Raw genomic sequence first — 21,863 nt, 5'->3', positions numbered from 1 at the left:
GAACTGTGGACCTCCCATGTGGTAGGCAGATGCCCTAACCACTGGGCCAAGTCTGCCGCCCCACACTTATTTTTGCAAGACAGTTTTGCCGGATATAGAATTCTTGGTTGGCAATTGTTTGCTTTCAGCACTGTAAATATGTCATCCCACTGCCTTCTGCCTCCAGTGTGGACTGGCTCCATTCTGAGCTGGTGAGGGGATGATGCCTTTGGTCCTATCACTTTTAAGGTGCCTGTTTGTATATTATTATTCAATTCCTGCCTTGTTACTGCAGTCCTTTGACTTTTTTTTTTTTTTTTTTTTGTGCTTTGAAAAAGATGTTTCTGCCATTTCTTGCTTGTTCTTGAAAGTTTCTGTGGGATACAGAGTCCTGGAGATTTTCACTCCACCATCTTGTCAGAGTGGCACCCCATCAACTTTTAAATATGCGTAAGACACATCTGTCTTTAAAAAGTTTAGAAAACATAACTGCTTCTTCAACTATATCTCCTCCAGAAAACACTCTCTTTTCGTAACTAAGTTACTCAAAAGTATTGTTTATGTTCACTGTCTCTACTTCCTAATCTCCAGGTCCATGTTCATTCCACTCCAGTTTGTGTCCACACCAGTGGTTACACAATGGTCACCAATGATCTCTTTGTGTGAAATTCGATAGATATTTTTAACTCTTCACTTTATTTGACCTCTCCTTTCTTCTTTGATGGCTACTCTTCTCCTTCTGGAAATAATTTGGCTCTTAACTAATCTAATTTTGACTCATATTTCAATACTCTATCCTGATTTTTAAAGACTGCATCTTGAGGCTAACCTAACAGCTAGAAGAATACTTCTTTCTATATAAAACCATGTAAGTGAAAAAATACTATGCAAGACATTCTTTAAGCTGGTATATTATTTTTTCAAAGGAATTCATCAAAATTCATTTAATTTAGCTATTTCAGACTGAGAATAGTCTTATATTTTAATTACATACATTGAATATTCTTGGCCAACCAGATTAAATATCATATATATAATGCTCACAGATACAAATACAATATTTTTATATGTAATAATAATTCAGCAAAATAGCCTATTTAAACAGATAATTACAATCTAAAGTGCTAAGAAAGGGAGCAGGTATAGCTCACCTACTTTGCCTATATGAGGTCCCTCGTTCAATGCCCTGTACCTCCTAAAGAAAAAGTGCTAAGAAACACCCAAGGTATAAATAGTACAAGAGACCTTACCTGAGGGAGTATGGAGAGGCTTCATACTGGAGGAATTGTACAAGTCATGGACTGATATTTTAACAAACATGCCAAATGAACCCAAGTGAACATCCTTCTCTTCAAATAATCACTCCAAATATATTTCTTTTTTTAAAAACATTGAATTTTTCTATAAAAATTGCTTTCAGAGTCATTAGCAAAAAATTTGAATGTCCTCAATGGAGGCATTGAGTGTGTATTTGAGTGTTGGACACATTTAATGCTCAACTGGGAGCAAGTATTTTAAATAAATGTGCAACATTGGCAATGGATTTAAAGAAAACTGTGGTATTAATATGATTTTCTTTCATGGCACCTAATTGAGCTCTAAAAGGTATAGTTTTCTACCCATTGTTCCTGCACTCACAAATGAGATTAGGCAAAAGTTATACAATTGGAAAATTATAAATAGTATTATACTTAAGAAGTCTCTCATTTTAATTTTCTAAAGCTGTATTTACTTTTTCATAAAAACTATTTTTAAAAAGCTTTTTTGTTTGAAATACTTTGAAACATATAGCACAGTTACAAAAATATTACAAACCCCACACAGAGAACTCCAACATTTCCCTATCCCCTCAGATTTCCAGATCCACCTATTCTACCATTTTGCCATACTTGATGTATCATTCTTTCTATCAATCCATCTATCTCAACCTCTGCGGTCACCCCTCGGGCTGAAGTGCGGTTTGCTGGCCTGGCAGGGGAGCAGCCGTGGCAGGCCAAGCCGCTGCCCCCATAATAGGGTGGCTGGTCGGACTCACCGCCACCCCTGAAGGAAGCTCGGCATGGGCGCAGAGTGCCCTCGGGTCTCCCCTTCTCGGCAGCCATGCTTCCGCGGCTGCCCCTCCTCCTGGATGGCGCCACACGATGCCTGTGGGGCGGCACCCTTCTTCTTCTTTCTCCCTGCGCAGGCGCAGGGTGGAAAATTCCAGTCTGTCCTTTTCCCCTCCCCCGACAGCAGCAACAGCCAGGTGTGGGGGGAAGAATCCAGCCCGCCCTTTTCCCCTCCCCCGACAGCAGCAACAGCCAGGTGTGGGCGGAAAAATCCAGCCTGCCCTTTTCCCTTCCCCCGACAGCGGCGGCAGCCAGGCGTGGGCGGGAAACTCGAGTCTGCCCTCCACCCCAGCAACAGCAGCCACCAATCCCTGGACCCTGCCCCTTCCCCCAGCAACAGCGACAGCCAATCCCTAACCACCACCCCTCCCCCGTCCAGTGCCGCCCACTCACCTTTCGCCAGCAACCAATCAGAACAGGGCATGGCTTCGACCAATCAGCCTTCCCCAGCCCCTATAAAACTGTTGCCTCTCCCTCAGTAAAGTGGACTTGCGTGTTTACCTTGTCTCCGCGGTAGTTCTTCTGCCGTGCGCCCTCCAGTCCTGAGAGCCCCCGACAAGGGCCTGGCCTCCCTTGTCCCCAGTTCGTCGCCTGCTTCTCCGGGCGACCCCTTCGTCGCCGGCTTCGCCGGGCGACCCCGTCAGCCAAACTGCGCAACCCCTGTGAGACCGATCCCTCGTCTGCTGCCGGACCGACCCCTCGTCCTGAGCGGGACCGACCCCTCGTCCAGAGCTAGACCGACCCCTCGTCCGCAGCCAGACCCCACCTCTACCGACCGAGCAAGCCGCCGCAGTTGGCGCCCAACGTGGGGCAAGGCAACCCCACCACAGCCTCACTCCATAACCTGGCGGCCCCCCCCTCCTCTCTTCTCACCTTGGGACTTCTCTCGTACAACATTGCTGCTACCTGAGCCTTGGCTACCTCATATGATCCACGGCGGTCTGGGAGAATCGCTGGATGGCTTTCTCCTTCCATGTCCGGGGCTTATACCAACCCGCTATGATTAAGAGGAGCCTTGGATTTCTCGGGAGCGTGCGCTTGCACGTCTGAAGTAATCCTACCACAGCCCTACCCCCTCCTCTCTTCTCACCTTGGGACTTCTCTCATGCAACATTGCTGCTACCTGAGCCTTGGCTACCTCATATGATCCACGGCGGTCTGGGAGAATCGCTGGATGGCTTTCTCCTTCCATGTCGGGGGCTTATACCGACCCGCTATGATTAAGAGGAGCCTTGGATTTCTCGGGAGCACGCGCTTGCACGTCTGAAGTAACCCTACCATAGCCCTACGCTCTCCTCTCTTCTCACCCCTATCTTTTCGCTCTGCATTGCTGCTCCTGAACCTTGGTGACCTCATATGATCCACGGCGGTCTGGGAGAATCGCTGGATGGCTTTCTCCTTCCATGTCGGGCGTTTATACCGACCCGCTATGATTAAGAGGCGCCAATAAAACTCTCAGGAGCGCGTGCCTGAGCACCTCCACCCCTGCCTTCACCTCTGCCTCCTCCCCTCCGTGCTTGCTCCCCTTTGCCTTGCTCCACTGCTCGTCGTTCTGCCTTCCCCTCGTCGGGGCCTTCTCTTGGCCCGCGACCACCGTCGGAGCCCCATCGGCTCCGACCCCTCGTCTCACCGCGCACCTCGGCTCCCATCACCGCGCTCTCAAGGTAAGGGCCCCTTTTCTTATCGGCTCCAAAAGGCCATTAGCAATGGGTAACATCCTATCTGCTAAGCAAGCCCCACAAGTTCGGGCCCTCGCCGGTCTCCTAGATACTCACCGGTGTAAGATCTCTTTGAAACAGCCCCAAGTCTTCTGTAACCGCAGCCCCCCATGCCGCCATCGCTCTCAAGCAGCTCCAGCCCCGCTAAACGGCCCGCAACCCGCTTTCCCCAGCCCGCGGCCTGCTTTCTAGCATTTAATAACGTTTCTGCTTTTAACAGCTCCCCATACTTCTGCGGAGCTTCCTCCTGTCTTGACCTCACTCCTCTTCTCAGCCATCCAAAGCGTCCCTTCTCGTCCCCCACCCCCCTCCTTTTTTTGCTTGAACCCCCATTGCGTTGCAGATTGGGCCGCCCCATGTCGGCCCGCCCCATGTCGGCCTGCCCCGTTAACATCGGCCTCTCTCACGCCCGTGGAGACTTTGGCCTTCTTGTTGTCCTCGCCTACGTCTCCACCACTCCCGACACTGCCGCCACCACCGTCGCTGGTGCCCTGACGTGACTTGTCCTCACAGCTGCGATCCTCCAGACCATCACACAGTCTGCCTCTACTGCTCTTCGCTGCCAAGAAGAGATCATCTACCTGTAACGCGCTGTCATTCGGGCCTTTTAACAGCAGATAGATCTTATAGCCACCGAGATCAACAAGAATTGGACATTGGCCACCCTTGCTTGCAACGGCAAGATACCGCCCCCTAAATTGTACATTTATATCCCCATCATACTCACCTCCCTCTTCAGCCCCGTTTCTCTCATTGCTTACTGCCTCTTGGGCCTCGGCTACTTGTTGCTGCTGCCATCCTGGCCCTTATTTGAAAAGAAGGGGGAAATGCGGTCACCCCTCGGGCTGAAGTGCGGTTTGCTGGCCTGGCGGGGGAGCAGCTGTGGCAGGCCAAGCCGCTGCCCCCATAATAGGGTGGCTGGTCGGACTCACCGCCACCCCTGAAGGAAGCTCGACATGGGCGCAGAGTGCCCTCGGGTCTCCCCTTCTCGGCAGCCATGCTTCCGCGGCTGCCCCTCCTCCTGGATGGCGCCACACGATGCCTGTGGGGCGGTACCCTTTTTCTTCTTTCTCCTTGCGCAGGCGCAGGGTGGAAAATTCCAGTCTGTCCTTTTCCCCTCCCCCGACAGCAGCAACAGCCAGGTGTGGGGGGAAGAATCCAGCCCGCCCTTTTCCCCTCCCCCGACAGCAGCAACAGCCAGGTGTGGGCGGAAAAATCCAGCCCGCCCTTTTCCCTTCCCCCGACAGCCGTGGCAGCCAGGTGTGGGCGGGAAACTCGAGTCTGCCCTCCACCCCAGCAACAGCAGCCACCAATCCCTGGACCCTGCCCCTTCCCCCAGCAACAGCGACAGCCAATCCCTAACCACCACCCCTCCCCCGTCCAGTGCCGCCCACTGACCTTTCGCCAGCAACCAATCAGAACAGGGTGTGGCTTCGACCAATCAGCCTTCCCCAGCCCCTATAAAACTGTTGCCTCTCCCTCAGTAAAGTGGACTTGCGTGTTTACCTTGTCTCCGTGGTAGTTCTTCTGCCGTGCGCCCTCCAGTCCTGAGAGCCCCCGACAAGGGCCTGGCCTCCCTGGTCCCCAGTTCGTCGCCTGCTTCTCCGGGCGACCCCTTCGTCGCCGGCTTCGCCGGGCGACCCCGTCAGCCAAACCGCGCAACCCCTGTGAGACCGATCCCTCGTCTGCTGCCGGACCGACCCCTCGTCCTGAGCGGGACCGACCCCTCGTCCAGAGCTAGACCGACCCCTCGTCCGCAGCCAGACCCCACCTCTACCGACCGAGCAAGCCGCCGCAAACCTCTATCTATCTATGCATAAAAGCTATTTTTTATTCTGATTACATTACTATTCATGTATGAAAATATACAGACATGGAGACTATCTCTCTATTAAGAGACCATCTTTGTCACCTTTATATCACCCTAATACCTAAGGAATTCTTCCTATACTTCTTCTTACACCCTAATACCTAAGGAATTCTTCCTATATATATATATATAATTCAGTGTAAAGGATAGAACTAAAAGTCAGTGTAATACAGACTTTTCTCTCTAGTTTATCTATAAAACTTGGTTGATTTCATATAATTCATTTGAGTTCCATAGACTTTTTCTTTTTATAGTCCTACTTTTGATGCCACAATATTAATTTCAGTTTTTGGTTTCAACCTAATTTGGGTTCATTCATGAAACAAAGAAGTTCTTCAAGTTCCTGTATTATATCCCAAAGTACATTACTCATTTTTGCAAACCTTCCTTATAATGAAGACACAATACTCATATTGCCTTCTTCAGCACCTGACCTCTTCAAACTCCTTATGTGCATGCATATTTTATATTTTATTCAAAATCATTAAATTTGAGAGAAATAAAATGTTAGACTTTTATAATAAATTCGAGTCCAATCTTCTCATTTCATGAATAAGAAAACAAATTGAGACCCCAAAAAACTAAGGGACTTGAGTTATTGTACTTTGGTATGACAATACCCTTGAGCATCACACTAACCAGTCCATATTTTATAAAATAAATGGCTATAATTTTTCTAAAATGTTTTAATATATATTTGAATGAAAGGCTTGCAAGAAGTTTTCCTTGGCGTCATATTCTCCTGAGTGCAGACATTTACTTGGCTGCTTTCTTATGCACCACTAGAGTCTTATATTTAAACCAATCAATCATCATCATGTTAGCCTGATGGATTTTCTAGCACCATCCCAGCTAGAACTGAGCTGTATTATCAGCTCTTCCCACTGCTTCCAGGGTTTTGAAATTCAAGCTAGATCATTTTAAAAGAACATCTTTTAAATCATTGTTATTTGTAACGCACCAAAAATGTCATGATGATTTTAATACAACTAAAAATTTAAAAAAGAAAAAAAATTCAAGCTCGACAGGGAGAGAGAGCAGCTCCTTTCTTCTGTCCTTGGAATGATGCCATCCTTCCCTTCATTGGCTTGCTACAGACTCCTTGCCTTATTTTCACCCTGCACTGGTGTTATTCCACCTAATTTGGCATTCAGTAATGTTACTAGGGTAACTCCAAGGCTGGCTCCTGTGTTCTCTGATCTGCTGCCATTTTTTTTTTTCCTGGCAAAAAACTCTCCTGGTTAAGTGCCACAGAGTGTCCATTTCCAATTTAACATCTCCTTCAAAGAAAGTTAGACTTTGCTTTTCCTTAGTGTAGAAATTTTTAAAAATCTTAGTATTAATATATTTTTTGACCTTTTCTATCTTATTGTTTAAAAGACATTGCTAGAATTTTGCCTCATTAGCAAAATGAATTATGGAACACACTATTTAATAAAAAAATTTGTCTGGAAGTAAGCATTGTTATTTATTTGGATTTTAGATAATAAACTGTCAAAAACTTGTTTTCAGGAACATTTGTCCAAAGGACCAATTCAGGAGCAAGGTGCATGAGTTCATTATACTTTGAAGAATTCTAATATAACAACCATTTAAATAGAAGCAATGATGAAATTCTTCGAAGAAACTTAAGGCATTTCCTTTTTTAATGATTTATTTTATTCATTTTTCTTTATTTACTCCCCACCCCCACCCCCACCCCCACTCCACTCCCCTGCCATGGTTCTTTCATCTGTCTGTCTGCTCATTGTTTGCCTGCTTTCTCCAGGGGGCACTGGGAACCAAACCCAAGACTTCCCACATGAGAGGTGAGTGCCCAACGGCCTGAGCCATATCCACTGCTCCCCATGCGCTGTGGCATTTTCACAATGGGGTGGAGTCTAGCTCCTATCAGGAGGAGGCAGCATCTGCTCATCTTCTCTTAGGAGACTGGAGGAGCCGGGGACCTCCCACGGGGTAGGCGGGCACCCGAGGGGTTGAGCCACATCGGCTTCCCAAGGCATTTCCTTTTAAAGCAGTTGACTCTTCCAAATATATTTCATTTTTTTCATGGTCTATTAACATTACTCTGTACTGAAAGTTAATTAATGTATTCAGTGTGAATCGAGTGCACTAGAAAAATAGCAATTATCCAGAAATGATAAACATTTACCAAATAATCCTCTAACATTTGTACAACCAACAGGTTATCTTAATCTAAAATAGGGTTTGAAAGTTCAAGAAGCTTTAAAAGAGATGTAATATGCTTATCAGACTCATCAGTATTTTAAATTCTACTGAGAAGATTTAATGCTACATAGCTTAACAAAGAAAACAAATTAGTAATTAATAAATTCCCTTACATTCAAAGGAAAGTTATTAGATTTTAATTCATGAGTCAAGCACCATGTAGTTAGGAATGTGTTTTCCTTAAATATAAACATGCTCTTTGAAGGAAAATATATCAGCACTACCATTCTTTTTAAAAATTTCCTTCTTTTTTTCTTAAAGAGAAATTGAACAGGTAGTTACGTGACTAGTGAATAGCCATGAAAGAGATTTTGGTCCTCATTTTCTTGATATATTTGGTTTGTGAGATTCTAGTTATGGGCTCTGATTATTGGATTAAATTTATCAGGAAAGAAATATGTCTAAAGATTATTTTCATATTTAATTACTGAGGTTCTTTTAAGCCTTTTCCACATAGTAAACAAAGTTTTTTCACAGTAACATTTTAATTTTTAAAACTGTTTATTATAGCATAATCTATATGTGTATGTATAAATATATACAGAAAAATGAAATTATCATGAGAGTGCAGATCCGTGAACTTTCACAAATGGGACCAACTTGTACAACTAGATCCCTGATGAAGAAACGGAATGTTATCAACATCTTATAAATCTCCATCATCTTTCTTCTGTTCTCTATGCTCCCACACCAAGGATTAAGCACAATCCTAACGTCTAATGATGTAGATTAGTTTTCCCTGTTCTGTATATCAAATAGGTAGAATCATGCAACATTTTTGTGAGATTTGTCCGTATTGTTGCTTGTAGTTGCAGTTTGCACATCCTCGTTCTGTCTAGTATTCTATGGTTTGCAAATACCACAATGTGTTGATTCAATCTACTCTTGATTGCACTTGCTGTAGTTTCTAGGTATGGGCTATTATACAAATAGTAATGCTATGAACATTCTTAGAAATGATCTCCTTGAACTTATGGATGCACTTCTTGTGAGGATTTACTTAGCAGTTATATGCCATGCATATATTTAGCTTTACAAGATGGTGCTAGGCTCTTTTCAGAGTGGCTGTGTAGCAATTTGTACCCCACCAGCATGTGTATGAGAGCTCCTCACCAACATTTGGTATTTCCCATCTTTTTATTTCATCCATTCTGGTGGATATGTGGTGGTATCTTATTTTTTCAATATGCATTTCTTTGATAATGAATGATTTTGAACACATTTTCCTATACTTATTGGTTTTGATGTCCTTTTCTTGTGAAATGTCTTTTTAAGTTTTTTGCCTATTTTTCTATTTGGTTGCCTGTCTTTTTCTAATTTGTAGGAATTTTTCTATTATATTCTGGATATAAGTACTTGTCAGGTAAATTTATTGCAAATAATTTATTCCACATTTTCATTCTCTTAATGTATGGGTGAACAGAGTTTCTTACTTTTCCTATAATCCCATGTATCATTTTTATTTTACATAAAAGTTCTTTGTCACGTATATGAATTGCAGATATTTCCCAAATTCTTCACTCTCCTTACCGTGTCTTTTTTTAGGAAGTATCAGGGATTGAACCCTGTACCTTGTATGTGGGAAGCAGGCACTCAAACCACTGAGCTACACCTTCTCCCACCTTATAGTGTCTTTTGATGAACAGAAGTGCTATTTTTTAATACAAATTTTTAAAAAAATTTTATTATTTATTTTCCCCCCCTCCCTTCCTCCCACCCTGCTGTTTTTGCTGTCTGTGTTGTCTTCTCTTCTCATTTTCTCTCCTCTAGGATTCACTTGGATTTGATCCTAGAGGCCTCTGATGGGGAGAGAGGTTCCTTGTCAATTGTGCCTCCTCAGTTCCTAGTTTCTGCTGTGCTTCATTTTGCCTCTCCCCTTGTCTCTCTTTTGATGCATCATCATCTTGCTGCGTGACTCACTTGCGCGGGGCACTGGCTCACCACGCGGGCACTCATGTGGGCACTGGCTTGCCACATGGGCACACTTTCTCTTCTTCTTTTACACCAGGAGGCCCCATGGTTCAAACCCAGGTTCTCCCCTATGGTAGGCTGATGTTCCATCACTTGAGCCACATCCGCTTCCCAGAAGTACTTTTTAATTTCATACAATCATGCATATAATTTTTAAAATTTTGTTTCACAATTTTTGTATAAGAAAATTTTGCCTCTTTCAAGATCACAAATGTGTTTGCTTTAAAAGATCTTTGGCTTTATCTTTCACATTTAGATCTGTAATCCATCTGGAATTGAATTTTGGGTATGTTGTGAGATAGGAATCACTTTAATAATTACTTTAATTATTAATTAAGGAATATATGCTGACTGTAGAGAAATGTGGAGAATAGAGAATACCTATGGTATGGTACCACTGCTGACATTATGGTATGTATCTTTCCACACACTGCTTTTATTTATTTTTCAGATTTACTGCTTAGTGGCATTGTTGTAAAAGTCATAACCTAATTTTTCTTCCTACCAGCTTTGTAAACCAAGAGCAAGTTTTCTAGTTCTTTTTCTTGTTATCTCATTCTAATAACCCCATGACAAAACAAAACGAAACAAAACAAAAATAGTTTGTCCCTCTGTGTTCTTCTCCACTTCCCTGGGCTCCAGCTCAAAAGACTCTAACTTCCTTCTCTGTGAGCCCCTGCCCACCAAGGGCCCAATCAAAGCCCTAATCATAATTTAATCAAGTAAAAGTGAAAGAGTAAAAGTGAAACCTCTGAAGTTAATACAATCTAATACACCCAGAGGAACAGACCAGTTTACAAACATAATCCAATATCTACTTTTAGAATCCATAAATAATACCAGACTGTCACAGTTGGATACAATCCTTGACTAGAATTTTCTTTCCTTGGGTTGGGTGTTAATTCACTGTCTTCTGATGTTGTATTTTGTTGTGGAGAAATATAATCTAGTTATTTTTTCACATAAATAATATTTATTTGGCCCGGCTGAATAAAAAGTTATTTTTTATTTTTAAAGAGCAATAACTTTACCAGGAAATGTGTTGACACTGACCATTTTGGGTCAATTTCCCTTGTACCCTGTGTGTCTTTCCAATATGTAGACTTAATTCTTTTATTTCAACAGAAGCACTTTTGCATTATAACTTTATTTATTCTGTTTTTTGCTTGATTTTTTCATCTTTGGGTATTTCCAGCATTTGGATGTAGATTTCCAATGCATATCTTTTAAAATTTATAAGTGTTCCCATAATTTTTTCTGTCTATTTCCATTTCTGTGTTCACTTTCCTCATGTTCTCCATATCCCTTATTTTTTCCATATTTTCTATTCTCCCTCATATTGTTTTCAATTTTCCTTTTATTTTGTAATGGTGTTTTCTTTTTCCCTCTGCTTTCTTCTTAAGTTCTTCCAGATCATTTTCTACTTCTTCCTATATCTTTCCATATCACACCTGAATTCCTATATTTCTGTCTCGAGGTTGTCCTTTAAAAGTAATAAATATTTTAAATACATGCCAACCTTTTTGTCACTGATTTTATCTCTTCCATGGCAGAATTTTCTGTTGTATTTTCTTCATCTGTAGGTGAGTTTTGATGCTCTTTCCTACATTTGTTTCTTATAGTGGATTTGCACTTATTGTGTGCAACCCTTTAGCAAAAAAAATCCTTGAATGAATTAGACCAGCTGTTCCTGGATGAGCGATTTGTTGGGGAAGAGAGGTGTAGAGTGGCCTTTTAGCCTCTCTCTTTTTCTGATGTTACACAGACAGGTTGCTTCCTACAGCTCTGGCTCCATTTTGTTACCATTTGTGTAGCCCACCTACTCTGCGCCTCTTGACAGGAGGACTTCCTTATTCACTTAATCTTTAATGTTGCAAACAAGGAATGCAGCTTTTGAAAAAACAGAGGGAGTGCTCACTTCCAGAAAGTGTATTTATTTTTCTGGTATTATTAGATACATGCCCCTGCTGATCCCTCTTGCTCCTCTCTGAATATTTTGCTACTTTCTCTACGTGATTTTACCTTTTTCACTTGTTTTTGGTAACTGCTATATGATTTTTGGCTTTATCAGATCATAACTGTCTGATAGTTCTACTGGAAATGAGTTTTGCCTTTCTCTCCTTTTTCATTCTCTCTCCCTTTTAAAAGCAGTTTCCAGGAGAAGGTGGACTATCTTGTTGCATGCAGAAATATTCATCTTTTAAAATGATTATTTCTCATATTCAACAAAATGAGACATTATAGTATTAAAACATAGTGCAAAAGCATGTGAGGAAAATACCCTAAAATGGGAAAAGAACTACCCAAAAGGATTAGAAGTAGCAATGTTCTTTCACAGGATCAGGAATGGTATCTGTTTCCACTGGTCAGACTGGAAAACCTCTTGATTCATGGGCCAATGGATCAAGTAAACTGAAGAGTCTTGGCCCCATTTAATTGGTAAATGGAAAAAAATAATCAAAACTGCCCCAGATGTTAGAATGGATATTCAAAGAATTATTATAATTACATTCCACATGTTCAAAAAGCAATGCAGGGGAAGTGGACTTGGCCCAGTGGTTAGGGCATCTGCCTACCACGTGGGAGGTCCACGGTTCAAACCCTGGGCCCTCTTGACCCGTGTGGAGCTGGCCCACGCGCAGTGCTGATGCGCGCAAGGAGTGCTGTGCCACGCGGGGGTGTCCCCTGCATAGGGGAGCCCCACACACAAGGAGTGCACCCCATAAGGAGAGCCACCCAGTGTGAAAGAAAGTGCAGCCTGCCCAGGAATGGTGCCGCACACACGGAGAGCTGACACAACAAGATGACGCAACAAAAAGAAACACAGATTCCCGGTGCCGCTGGTAAGGGTAGGAGTGGTCACAGAAGAGCACACAGTGAATGGACACAGAGAGCAGAGAACCGGTGGTGGGAGGTGGGGGGAAGGGGAGAGAAATAAATAAAAAAAGAATAAATCTTAAAAAAAGCAATGTAGGGAAGTAGCTGTGGCTCAATCAGTTGAGCTCTTGCCTGCCATATGGGAGGCCCTGGGTTTGTGTCCCAGGGCCTTCTTGTGAAGGCAGGCTTGCCCACATACTGTGAAGAGCCACTGGCCTGTAAGCACCATGAAGAGCTGACTCAGCAAGGTGACATACACACACAAAAAGGGAGACAAGCAAAAACGCAGAAGAATGTGCAGCAAATGAATGCAGAGAGCAGACAGCAAGCAAAAAAAAGCCATGGGGGAGGTGATTAAAAAAAAGCAATGTAGATACATGGAAGATATAAAAAAGGTCCAAATAAAAGGACTAGAGATAAAAACTATAATGTATGAGATGAAAGATACATTGACTAGGATTAATAGCTGATTAGACATTGCGGAATGAAATATTAATGAGGCTGAAGACAGCAATAGAAACTATCCAAAATAAGACGCACAGAGAAAAGAGAATTTTAAAAAATTAATAGAGTTTCAGAGAGTTGTGGGAGAATACATGCAGCCCAATATATGTATAATGGGAGTCCTTGTAGGAGAGGAAAGAGAGAGGGCACAAAAATATATTTAAAAAAGTAATAGCCAGAAATTTACCAAATCTGATAAAAACAATAAAATCTATGGCTCCAAAAGTCTTAGTGAACTACAAGCACAAGAAATATGACACACCAGGGTGCACCATAATCAAATTTCACAAAATCCAGAGATAAAAAGAAAAATCTTAAAGCAGCCTGAACAAAAAGACACCATATGCACAGAACAAAAATAGGAATGATAACAGGTTTCTCATTGGAAAAAATGTAAGAGAGCAACAACTTTAAAGTAATAAAAACAAACAAAAAAATCTAGAATTCTTTTCTTTATATACATTTTCTTTATTAGAGAAGTTGTAGGCTTACAGAAAAATTATGCGTAAAACACAGAGTTCCTATAAAGTTTCTCTATTATAAACACTTTACATTAGTAGGATGCATTTGTTACAATTGATGAAAGAATATTATAATTGTCCTAATAACTATAGTCCATGGTTTACATTAGGGGTCAGTGTTTGTATTGTACAACCTAGAATTCTATAGCAAAAAAATGCATTTCAAAAATGAAGGAAAAATAATGACTTTTTATGACATACAAAAATTGATAGAATTCATGACTGGCAGACCTGCTCCCTAAGAAATGTGAAAGGAAGTCTTTCAAGGAGAAGGAAGATGATATTAGATGGAAATAAGGATTTACACAAATTTTGAAGAGTACCAGAAATGGTAACTACATGTGTAAACATATAGGATTTTTCTCTTGTTATTCATATATCTCTTAAAATATAATTAACTTTTTAAACAGAAATGACAGCAATGAAACACAGGATTTATAACATGCAAAAGTTATATATATGACAACAACAGCACAAAGGTTTGGAGGGAAGAAATGAATTGGCATATCATTTGAAGGCCGACAGAGCTAAATTAAAGATTTATGTTCTAAACCCTAAAAAAAAATCCCTAAAATAAAACAAAAAGTTATAGTTAATAAGCCAAAAAGGATAAAATGGAATTTTTAAAAAATCTAGTAAATCCAAAAGAAGGCAGAAAAAAAGGAAAAGGGATCGAGGAACAGATAGAATAAAGAGCAAATAGAGTGATAGGCTTGAATGCAGCCATATCAATGACTACATTCAATGCAAATAGTCCATTCCAGTTAAAAGGCAGAGATGGCTAGATTGGCTGGTCATTAACCTGATTATCCCTGAGTTGTATAAATTTCAATATTAATATTTATTAGTTCAACAAGTACTTATTTCCCTTCCTTGGAGGAGAGCATGTGTTGCTGGGGTCATAGCCTCGATGGCCTGGTCACAACCTCCGCTCGCGTGACCCTTACACTCTAGTGCTGGATGCAGATGAGTAGACAGGCAATCACAACAGAGAGTAACAAGTGCTTGGACGGAAGGGTTTGATTCTCCTCTGTGTACCTGGAAAAACCAACAGATGCTTAAAAAATTGTGAACAATGATCACAATTTGCATTTTAAAAATTACAATAACGGATAACATTTCACACCTTTACAATACATGAAGAGTTTCTACTAAGCAATTGGCCATTTCTGTGGACCTGCCGCCCAAACCCATGGCTGTGCATTTACAATTGCCCAATTCTCTCCCTCTATTGGGACACCGGCTTTCAACTGGGAGCAATTATGCCCCCAGTGGACATCTGGCAACATCTGGAATCTTTTTTGGTTGTCACAATAAGGGTGGGCGACTACCAGTATCTAATGGACAAAGGCCAAGAGAATTAAATATGCTGCAAGGCACAGGGCCCAAAAAGTCAACAGTGTCTAGGCTGAGAAACCCTTAACTTGGGTGACCAACTTATCCTGGTTTGCCTAGGCCTTCCCCAGTTTTAGTTTACCTTCTGAGTCTCAGGAACCCTCTGAGTCCTGGGTAAACCATGAAGGTTTGTCATCCTGCCTCCTATACACTAATATTCTAAAAGCAGTCTGTCTTCAAATAGTTGTTCCTTCCTAGAAGAGCATTCAGTCCCCCTATCGTAAATGTGATAAAAATCATGACCAGAGGGAATATGCATTGAGCATGTATTTGTCAGCATTATGTCAAGTATGTTACTTGTTTTATCTCTTTTAATCATCATAAACACTTGCTTGTAATTGCTATTAATACCTCTATTTTACAATTAAAGAAAAGGATGTTTATGGAGTTTAGATAAATTGTCAATTGCACATAGCTAGTAACAGGAGAATTCGAATTCTAAAGCAAGTTTTAGCTAATCCCTGCTTATGGTGAGCATATTCCTGCTTTGCAAGACTAATTTTTTCCCTCTATACTGTGCCCATCTCGTATATAGTAATGAAGATTGAATTACAAATCAGGGAAGCAGATTTGGCTCAACTGATAGAGCACCTGCCTATCATATGGGAGGCCCAGGGTTCCATCCCCAGGCCTCCTGACCTGTGTGGAGCTGGCCCACGTGCAGTGCTGATGCGCACAAGGAGTGCAGTGCCATGCAGGGGTGTCCCCCGCGTAGGGGTGCCCCACATGCAAGGAATGCGCCTACAAGGAGAGTCACCTCTCGAAAAAAAGTGCAGCCTGCCCAGGAGTGGCGCCACACTCAATGGAGAGATGATGCAGCAAGATGATGCAAAAAAAAAAAAAAAAAAGAGACATAGATTCCTGGTGCCACTGACAAGAATGCAAGGGGACACAGAATACACAGAGAATGGACACAGAGAGCAGACAACAGGGGGGACGGGAAGGGGAGAGGAAAAAAGATCTTAAAAAAAAAGAACTACAAATCAAATAAGAATTATATTTGACACACTATGACTTTTTTTTTAGTTGTTGCTGTTTAAACTGTGCATCAGATTTGAGCTATTATGAAAAATTTGATTTTTTAAAAAATACAGAGTTTGAAACCAAAGAGATTTCAGTCTAACTTACCATGTCATCCTGGATGAATTACCCAAGTTTTTTGAACCCCATGAAGGTAATGTGCAAATTAAATGAGTAGCATTACTAAGTCCCTTGTACAAGTGCCTGGTATGTCAGAGCAAACAGTGTAATTTAAATGGCATAGATTAGCTTTCTTATGATATTTTCATTAGTAGGGAAGTAGAAAGGGAGAGAAAAAAGGTGCAAGTCATATCATTTGTTGCCTGGTATAATAAAAAAGCATTTGTAGTCAGGAAGGATTGGTAGAAACCCAGTGTGTTAGCCAGTCAAAGGGGTGCTGATGCAAAATACCAGAAATCTATTGTCTTTTATAAAGGGTATTTATTTGAGGTAGAAGCCCACAGTTACCAGGTCATAAAGCTTACGTTACTTCCCTCACCAAAGTCTGTTGCCACGTGCTGGAGCAAGATGGCTGCCGACGTCTGCCAGGGTTCAGGTTCCCTGGGTTCCTCTCTTCCTGGGGCTCGTTTTTGTCTCGGCTTGGCTCCTCTGCTCTCTTCACGAGGCCAGCCATAGAGTATCAGGCAAACAGCTGGTCTCTCTTCCCAGAGCCTCTGCTGTGTCCAATTGAGCCTTCTCTCCTTCCTCAGGTATCCGCTTTTTGATGTGTATACTTCCCAGGCTCCAGGATCAAAACTCCAACTACTCCTCTTCTCTGCCCTGTAGTTTCCTACTTGATGTGGCTCAATCAATTTAATCACATAAAAGTGAAACCTCTGAATCCAATATAATCTAGTGTGCCCAGAGGAAAAGACCAGTTTACAAACGTAATTCAATATCTAATTTTGGAATTCATAAACAATATCAAACTGCTACACCCAGCTTAGTTGGTTAGAGGTCATATGAAAATGTAACATTTATCTTCTGTAAAGTGAGATAAATAATGCTCCTTACTGAACATTGTAAAGATTTTAATGATGTGGACTACAAGTCCCACATACCATCTCATTTCTTTAAAAAAAGAAAAAAACAGCAACCTCATTCTTTTAATACACAATTTCTGAAAAAACATTAGAGCAGACTGAAAATCAAATTCTCCATTGTAAATACAGCTTTGACTAAGAAACATCAGTGATGGTAATGGAATATATATTTTTCCTGCAGTTAGCAGTCAGATAGCTAACTAAATAAGCATAGTTCTATTTTTCTGTTATTTGGATGAAAGAAGCATTATGTTAAGAAACATTCAGACTTTAAATGTAATTAAAATGCCTCTAAATTATAATGTACTGAAGCTAACCACAAATAGACAAGTGTGAGTAAAGTCTGCTTGTGTTTGTGTTTAGAGTGATAGCATGCTTAACTTAAAAAAAAAAAAAAAAGACCCCAGAAGTCGATAATTCCCTGATGAATGAGATGACACTTGTGAGGAAGAGGTATAAAAGAAAGGGAGGGATTGTGAACTAATTACCATCACCATGCTGTGTAATTTACTTGGGAGATATAAGATTTAACTCTTCTTCTTTGAACAAGATTGCTGCACATTTGTGGTGAACAACAAATGAACCAAGTGTGTGATATAAAAGTGAAGTATGCCATCAGAGGTCAATTCAAAGGGAATAGAATTTCCATTGTTGAGAGCTTAAGAGGAGGAAGAGCAGTGAGGAGCTCAGTTGAAAATGTGTTCCTTTGTCTTCACGAAGATTTACCCATCTATTCTTTTACTCTTCTCTCATATTCTTTCTCTCCCTTGGTTGGATTTCAAGACTATCTGACCCCTCTCTCACCCTTTGTTTTCATATGGCCAAACAGAGAAGTAATTATGGAGACCAGACAAATCCCACAGGTGGATTCGGAAAATGAGAAAACAGCACTGAAAAGATGGCTTTCTGCTGCCACTGAGGTTTATCCAATTTAAGGGACACCAAGCGACCCCACTGGATTCAGAGCTACAGGGATGGGCGAAGAGGAGGATTGCGGATATAGGGGTTTACGGGGGTTTGGGATATTAGAGAAGGACATAATGAATGTGATGTAACTACCAGCAGAAAGTCATAAAAACGGCCCACAGGCGGGAGGACACCCAAGTTTTGTGGGTTTTGACAGTTACATAACTTTGTGACACCTTTGTAAAAAATGAAGTGCACAACCGAATATTTATTTTTATTTATTTATTTTTAAAAGATTTATTTATTTATTTAATTTCCCCCCCCTCCCCTGGTTGTCTGTTCTTGGTGTCTATTTGCTGCGTCTTGTTTCTTTGTCCGCTTCTGTTGTCGTCAGCGTCACCGGAAGTGTGGGCGGCGCCATTCCTCGGCAGGCTGCTCTTTCTTTTCACGCTGGGCGGCTCTCCTTATGGGCGCACTCCTTTGCGCATGGGGCTCCCCCATGCGGGGGACACCCTTGGGTGGCAAGGCACTCCTTGCGCGCATCAGCACTGCGCATGGCCAGCTCCACACCACAACCGAATATTTAGAAGGAAAACTAAATCACGTAAGTTACTGGAGTTTGGGAGATCACGTCAATTGCTTCTCGTCCCTTTTCTTTAGGCAACTGCCAGAAATGGTCATCCAAAAGGGCTGGCAGATTGTAGCTTAGCGTCTCCCACCTAGAACGCTCTTCAAGGCCCAGCAAGGCCCGGGCCCTGGCAAAAAGGAGATTTACCACCACGGTAAATCTTCCTCTGCCGCAGGAACTTCCTGTTATGGTTTATTTTACCTTGTGTGAGAAGCCTAAAACTACCTCGAACCATAAATAACAGAAACCTTCCATTTGATGCTTGTCCCTCATTCTAAGAACTAACATCCTTCCGCACCTATCACTTTTCTAGAAATGGCATCGCGGTTTGCATCAGCGCTGGACACCACGCGAACGGGCCAGGCGGGCCTCAGGGCTGCCCTGGGCGCTGCTCGCCCCTGGGTCCGCGGGGACCGCACTCCACCGCGGGCCGCAGGGGGAGAGGCGCAGGGGCGGGGCGAGCCGGGCCGCGCCCGCTGCCGATTGGTGGGGCCCGGGCCGTGGGGGCGGGCTCTCCCCTAGCTGGCCCGCCAGGGTGGCTTCGCCGACCCCGGGGGAGCGGCGCGGGGGCGGGGCGAGCCGGGTCGCGCCCGCTGCTGATTGGCGGGGCTCGGGCCGTGGGGGCGGGCTCTCCCCGAGCTGGCCCGCCCGGGTGGCTACCTCGGCCCCGGGGGAGCGTCACGGGGGCGGGGCGAGCCGGGCCGCGCCCGCTGCTGATTGGCGGGGCCCGGGCCGTGGGGGCGGGCTCTCCCCGCGTTGGCCCGCCCGGGTGGCCGCCCCGGGCCGGCGCGCGCTAGGTCGAGTCGCTTCCTCGCCGCGAGCTGCTCCTCAGAAGACGGTTCCCGAGGGCGGAGCGGGCGCGGGAAGGGGAGCGAGGCTGCCGAGAGCGAGCGGGGGGCTGCGGCGCTGTGGGGCGATGAAGCAGCGGCTCAGGGAGCGGGGGCTGGCAGCGCGGCGAGCCGGGCCGGCGCGGGGCCGGGGTTGCCGCTCCGCGGGCTGCTGAGGCGCCGGGAGCCGCGGGCGAGAGAGGAGAGGCGGCGGCGCGCGGGGGCGGCGCGGGGTGGCCTCCCTGCTCGGGACGCCCGGAGCGGAGCCATGCGGGTGGCCGAGTGGCTGACGGGGCTGCTCTGCCCGCTCTCGCTCCTCATCACCGGGTCTCGGGAAGTTCCCTTCCACCCCAGGCAAGGTACGGTCCCCGCGGGATGCCGGGGCCGGCGCGCTGGCCGGAGGGGGCGCGCGACTCAGCCCGCTGGGGGGACCCCTGGCGCTGCGGGGCGGGGGGGGGTGGGGCATTCGGACCCCGGGATCAGTCGGGGCCGAAGCATCCCGAGAAGTCGTCGCAGCGCTGGGTGTGGAGGGCTCGTGCGCGCCGGGGGCGGGTTTCACTCCTTGGGCCACGCGGCGAGGACGCGTGGGACAGGGTGGCGCCTGCACCCCGAGGACGCGAGTCGGCGGCGGCAGGGAAGCCCAGGGGCTGGGGGAGGAGGGGGGCTGCCCAGGGCCCGGAGTGGCAGCGTTTGCTGGAGCAGGGTGGAGCAAGTCGGGGTGCGGGAGAGCGGCGCGCCGAGTGTGCGCACGTGTGTCGGCGTGTGTGCGCGTGCCAGTCGGTGTGTGCATTTGTCGTGCTCCCCCCCTCCCCGGGGTACTGGGACCTGGGGTCTTTGGTTGGAGACTTGGAGGCTGGGGAGTTGGGAACGCGTGGGGGCGAACAGGGCGCATCGCTGTGCTTGCAGAAGCCCTGGTGAGGACACTGGCCTCCTACGAAGTGGTGACCCCTGCTCGGGTCAACGAGTTCGGAGAAGTGTTCCCGCAGAGCCGCCACTTCAGCCGCAGGAGGCGCAGCCCGGAGGCGCCGGAGCCCCCGCCGCCGAGGACCCTCTACCGCATCCGCGCCTACGGGCAGCTGTTCCACCTGAACCTGAGCGCCGACGCGGCCTTCCTGGCGGCTGGCTACACGGTGGTGCACCTGGGGGGAGCGGGGGAGCACAGCGCGGCCCCCGCAGACCTGGGCCACTGCTTCTACCGCGGTCGGGTCAACGCGCGCCAGGATCACACCGCCGTGTTCAGCCTGTGCGGGGGCCTGGTGAGTGCGCGCGGGTGTCTGGGCACTGTCTTGGGAGGGAGGCAGGGGCCGCGTGCAGGGCGTGGGGCAGCCGTTTTCCTCTGCTGGTTGGTGACCCAGGAATTCAGGGCGGGCCACCTGAGGAACTGACAGCCAGGTGAACCCAAATTGAGGCCGCTCCTTTCTGGGTAGGGAAAGTGGTGGGGAAGACTCAAATGCCAGGATCCGCATGCCACTGCCTGCTGCGTAAAATGGACGCCCCCCCTCTCCGTGCAAAGTGGAGAGAAAATCTTTCTTGGAAGTGACCAATGCTAGACATTTCCAGGGAGTGGCTTTTCAGGGCCTTTTCTACCATTGAACCGTGGTTTCCCACAGGAGGGCAGGCTTATTCCCTTAGACCAGGGGTTCTTAACTAGGAGTTCGTGAGCTTGAACTGAAATTCAAAAAAAAACCAAACATCATTCTTGTGGAGAAGCATTGGTGCGGGTGTGATATATTTATTTAAAAATACACAGTATAGACAGACCCATTCCTAATCACCCATTGAAGCAGAAGCCTCTCAGTTCTGCAAATGAATTTATTTAAATTTGCCCCTTCAATTTGGAGTGATGGAAAAAAAATGAACATAAATGAAGTGAAATGGCCCTTCTACTGGAAAGGTTGGATAAACAAAAGAAAAGAGAAATTATTGCTAGCATGGGAATAGTATGGGCATGGCCAGTTACAGAATAGAGAAGAACTTGAACCTGCCTGGTTAAGTAAATAAATGTGGTGCCCTTCAAAATGGAGCATCTGTCTTTAGAGACCTGAATGCCAGGAAACGAGAAATGATAATTAGAATGACTAGATAAGAGAAGATTTCGTGAGAAGTTCACAGAGGAGAGAGGAAATGAAATAAAATATTGAGCATTGTATATTTCATTTGTTTCTTTCCATCTAAATGGTTTCCTAACCATTTTCTGCCGTGAACTTCTTCCTCAGTCTGGTGAAACCCAGGGCATCTTCTTCAGTATAATACTTTTTTTTTTTTTT

General features: G+C 44.8%; 1 protein-coding gene across 1 annotated transcript in view; it reads left to right on the top strand.

Annotated features, from left to right (window-relative positions):
• Positions 1 to 19,856: 19,856 nt before the first annotated feature.
• ADAMTS20 (ADAM metallopeptidase with thrombospondin type 1 motif 20) overlaps positions 19,857 to 21,863 on the top strand; it is a 216,025-nt gene continuing 214,018 nt past the window's right edge. The window contains exons 1-2 of the mRNA XM_058307840.2: positions 19,857 to 19,955; positions 20,503 to 20,852. Coding sequence (XP_058163823.1) covers positions 19,865 to 19,955; positions 20,503 to 20,852 — 441 coding nt within the window. The 5' untranslated portion in view covers positions 19,857 to 19,864. The remainder of the gene's footprint in view (positions 19,956 to 20,502; positions 20,853 to 21,863) is intronic.

The sequence above is a fragment of the Dasypus novemcinctus genome, chromosome 12 (genome assembly GCF_030445035.2).
Source record: "Dasypus novemcinctus isolate mDasNov1 chromosome 12, mDasNov1.1.hap2, whole genome shotgun sequence".
NCBI lineage: Eukaryota > Metazoa > Chordata > Mammalia > Cingulata > Dasypodidae > Dasypus > Dasypus novemcinctus.
The sequence above is the reverse complement of the archived record's forward strand: the minus strand, read 5'-3'. Positions and strand labels throughout refer to the sequence as shown.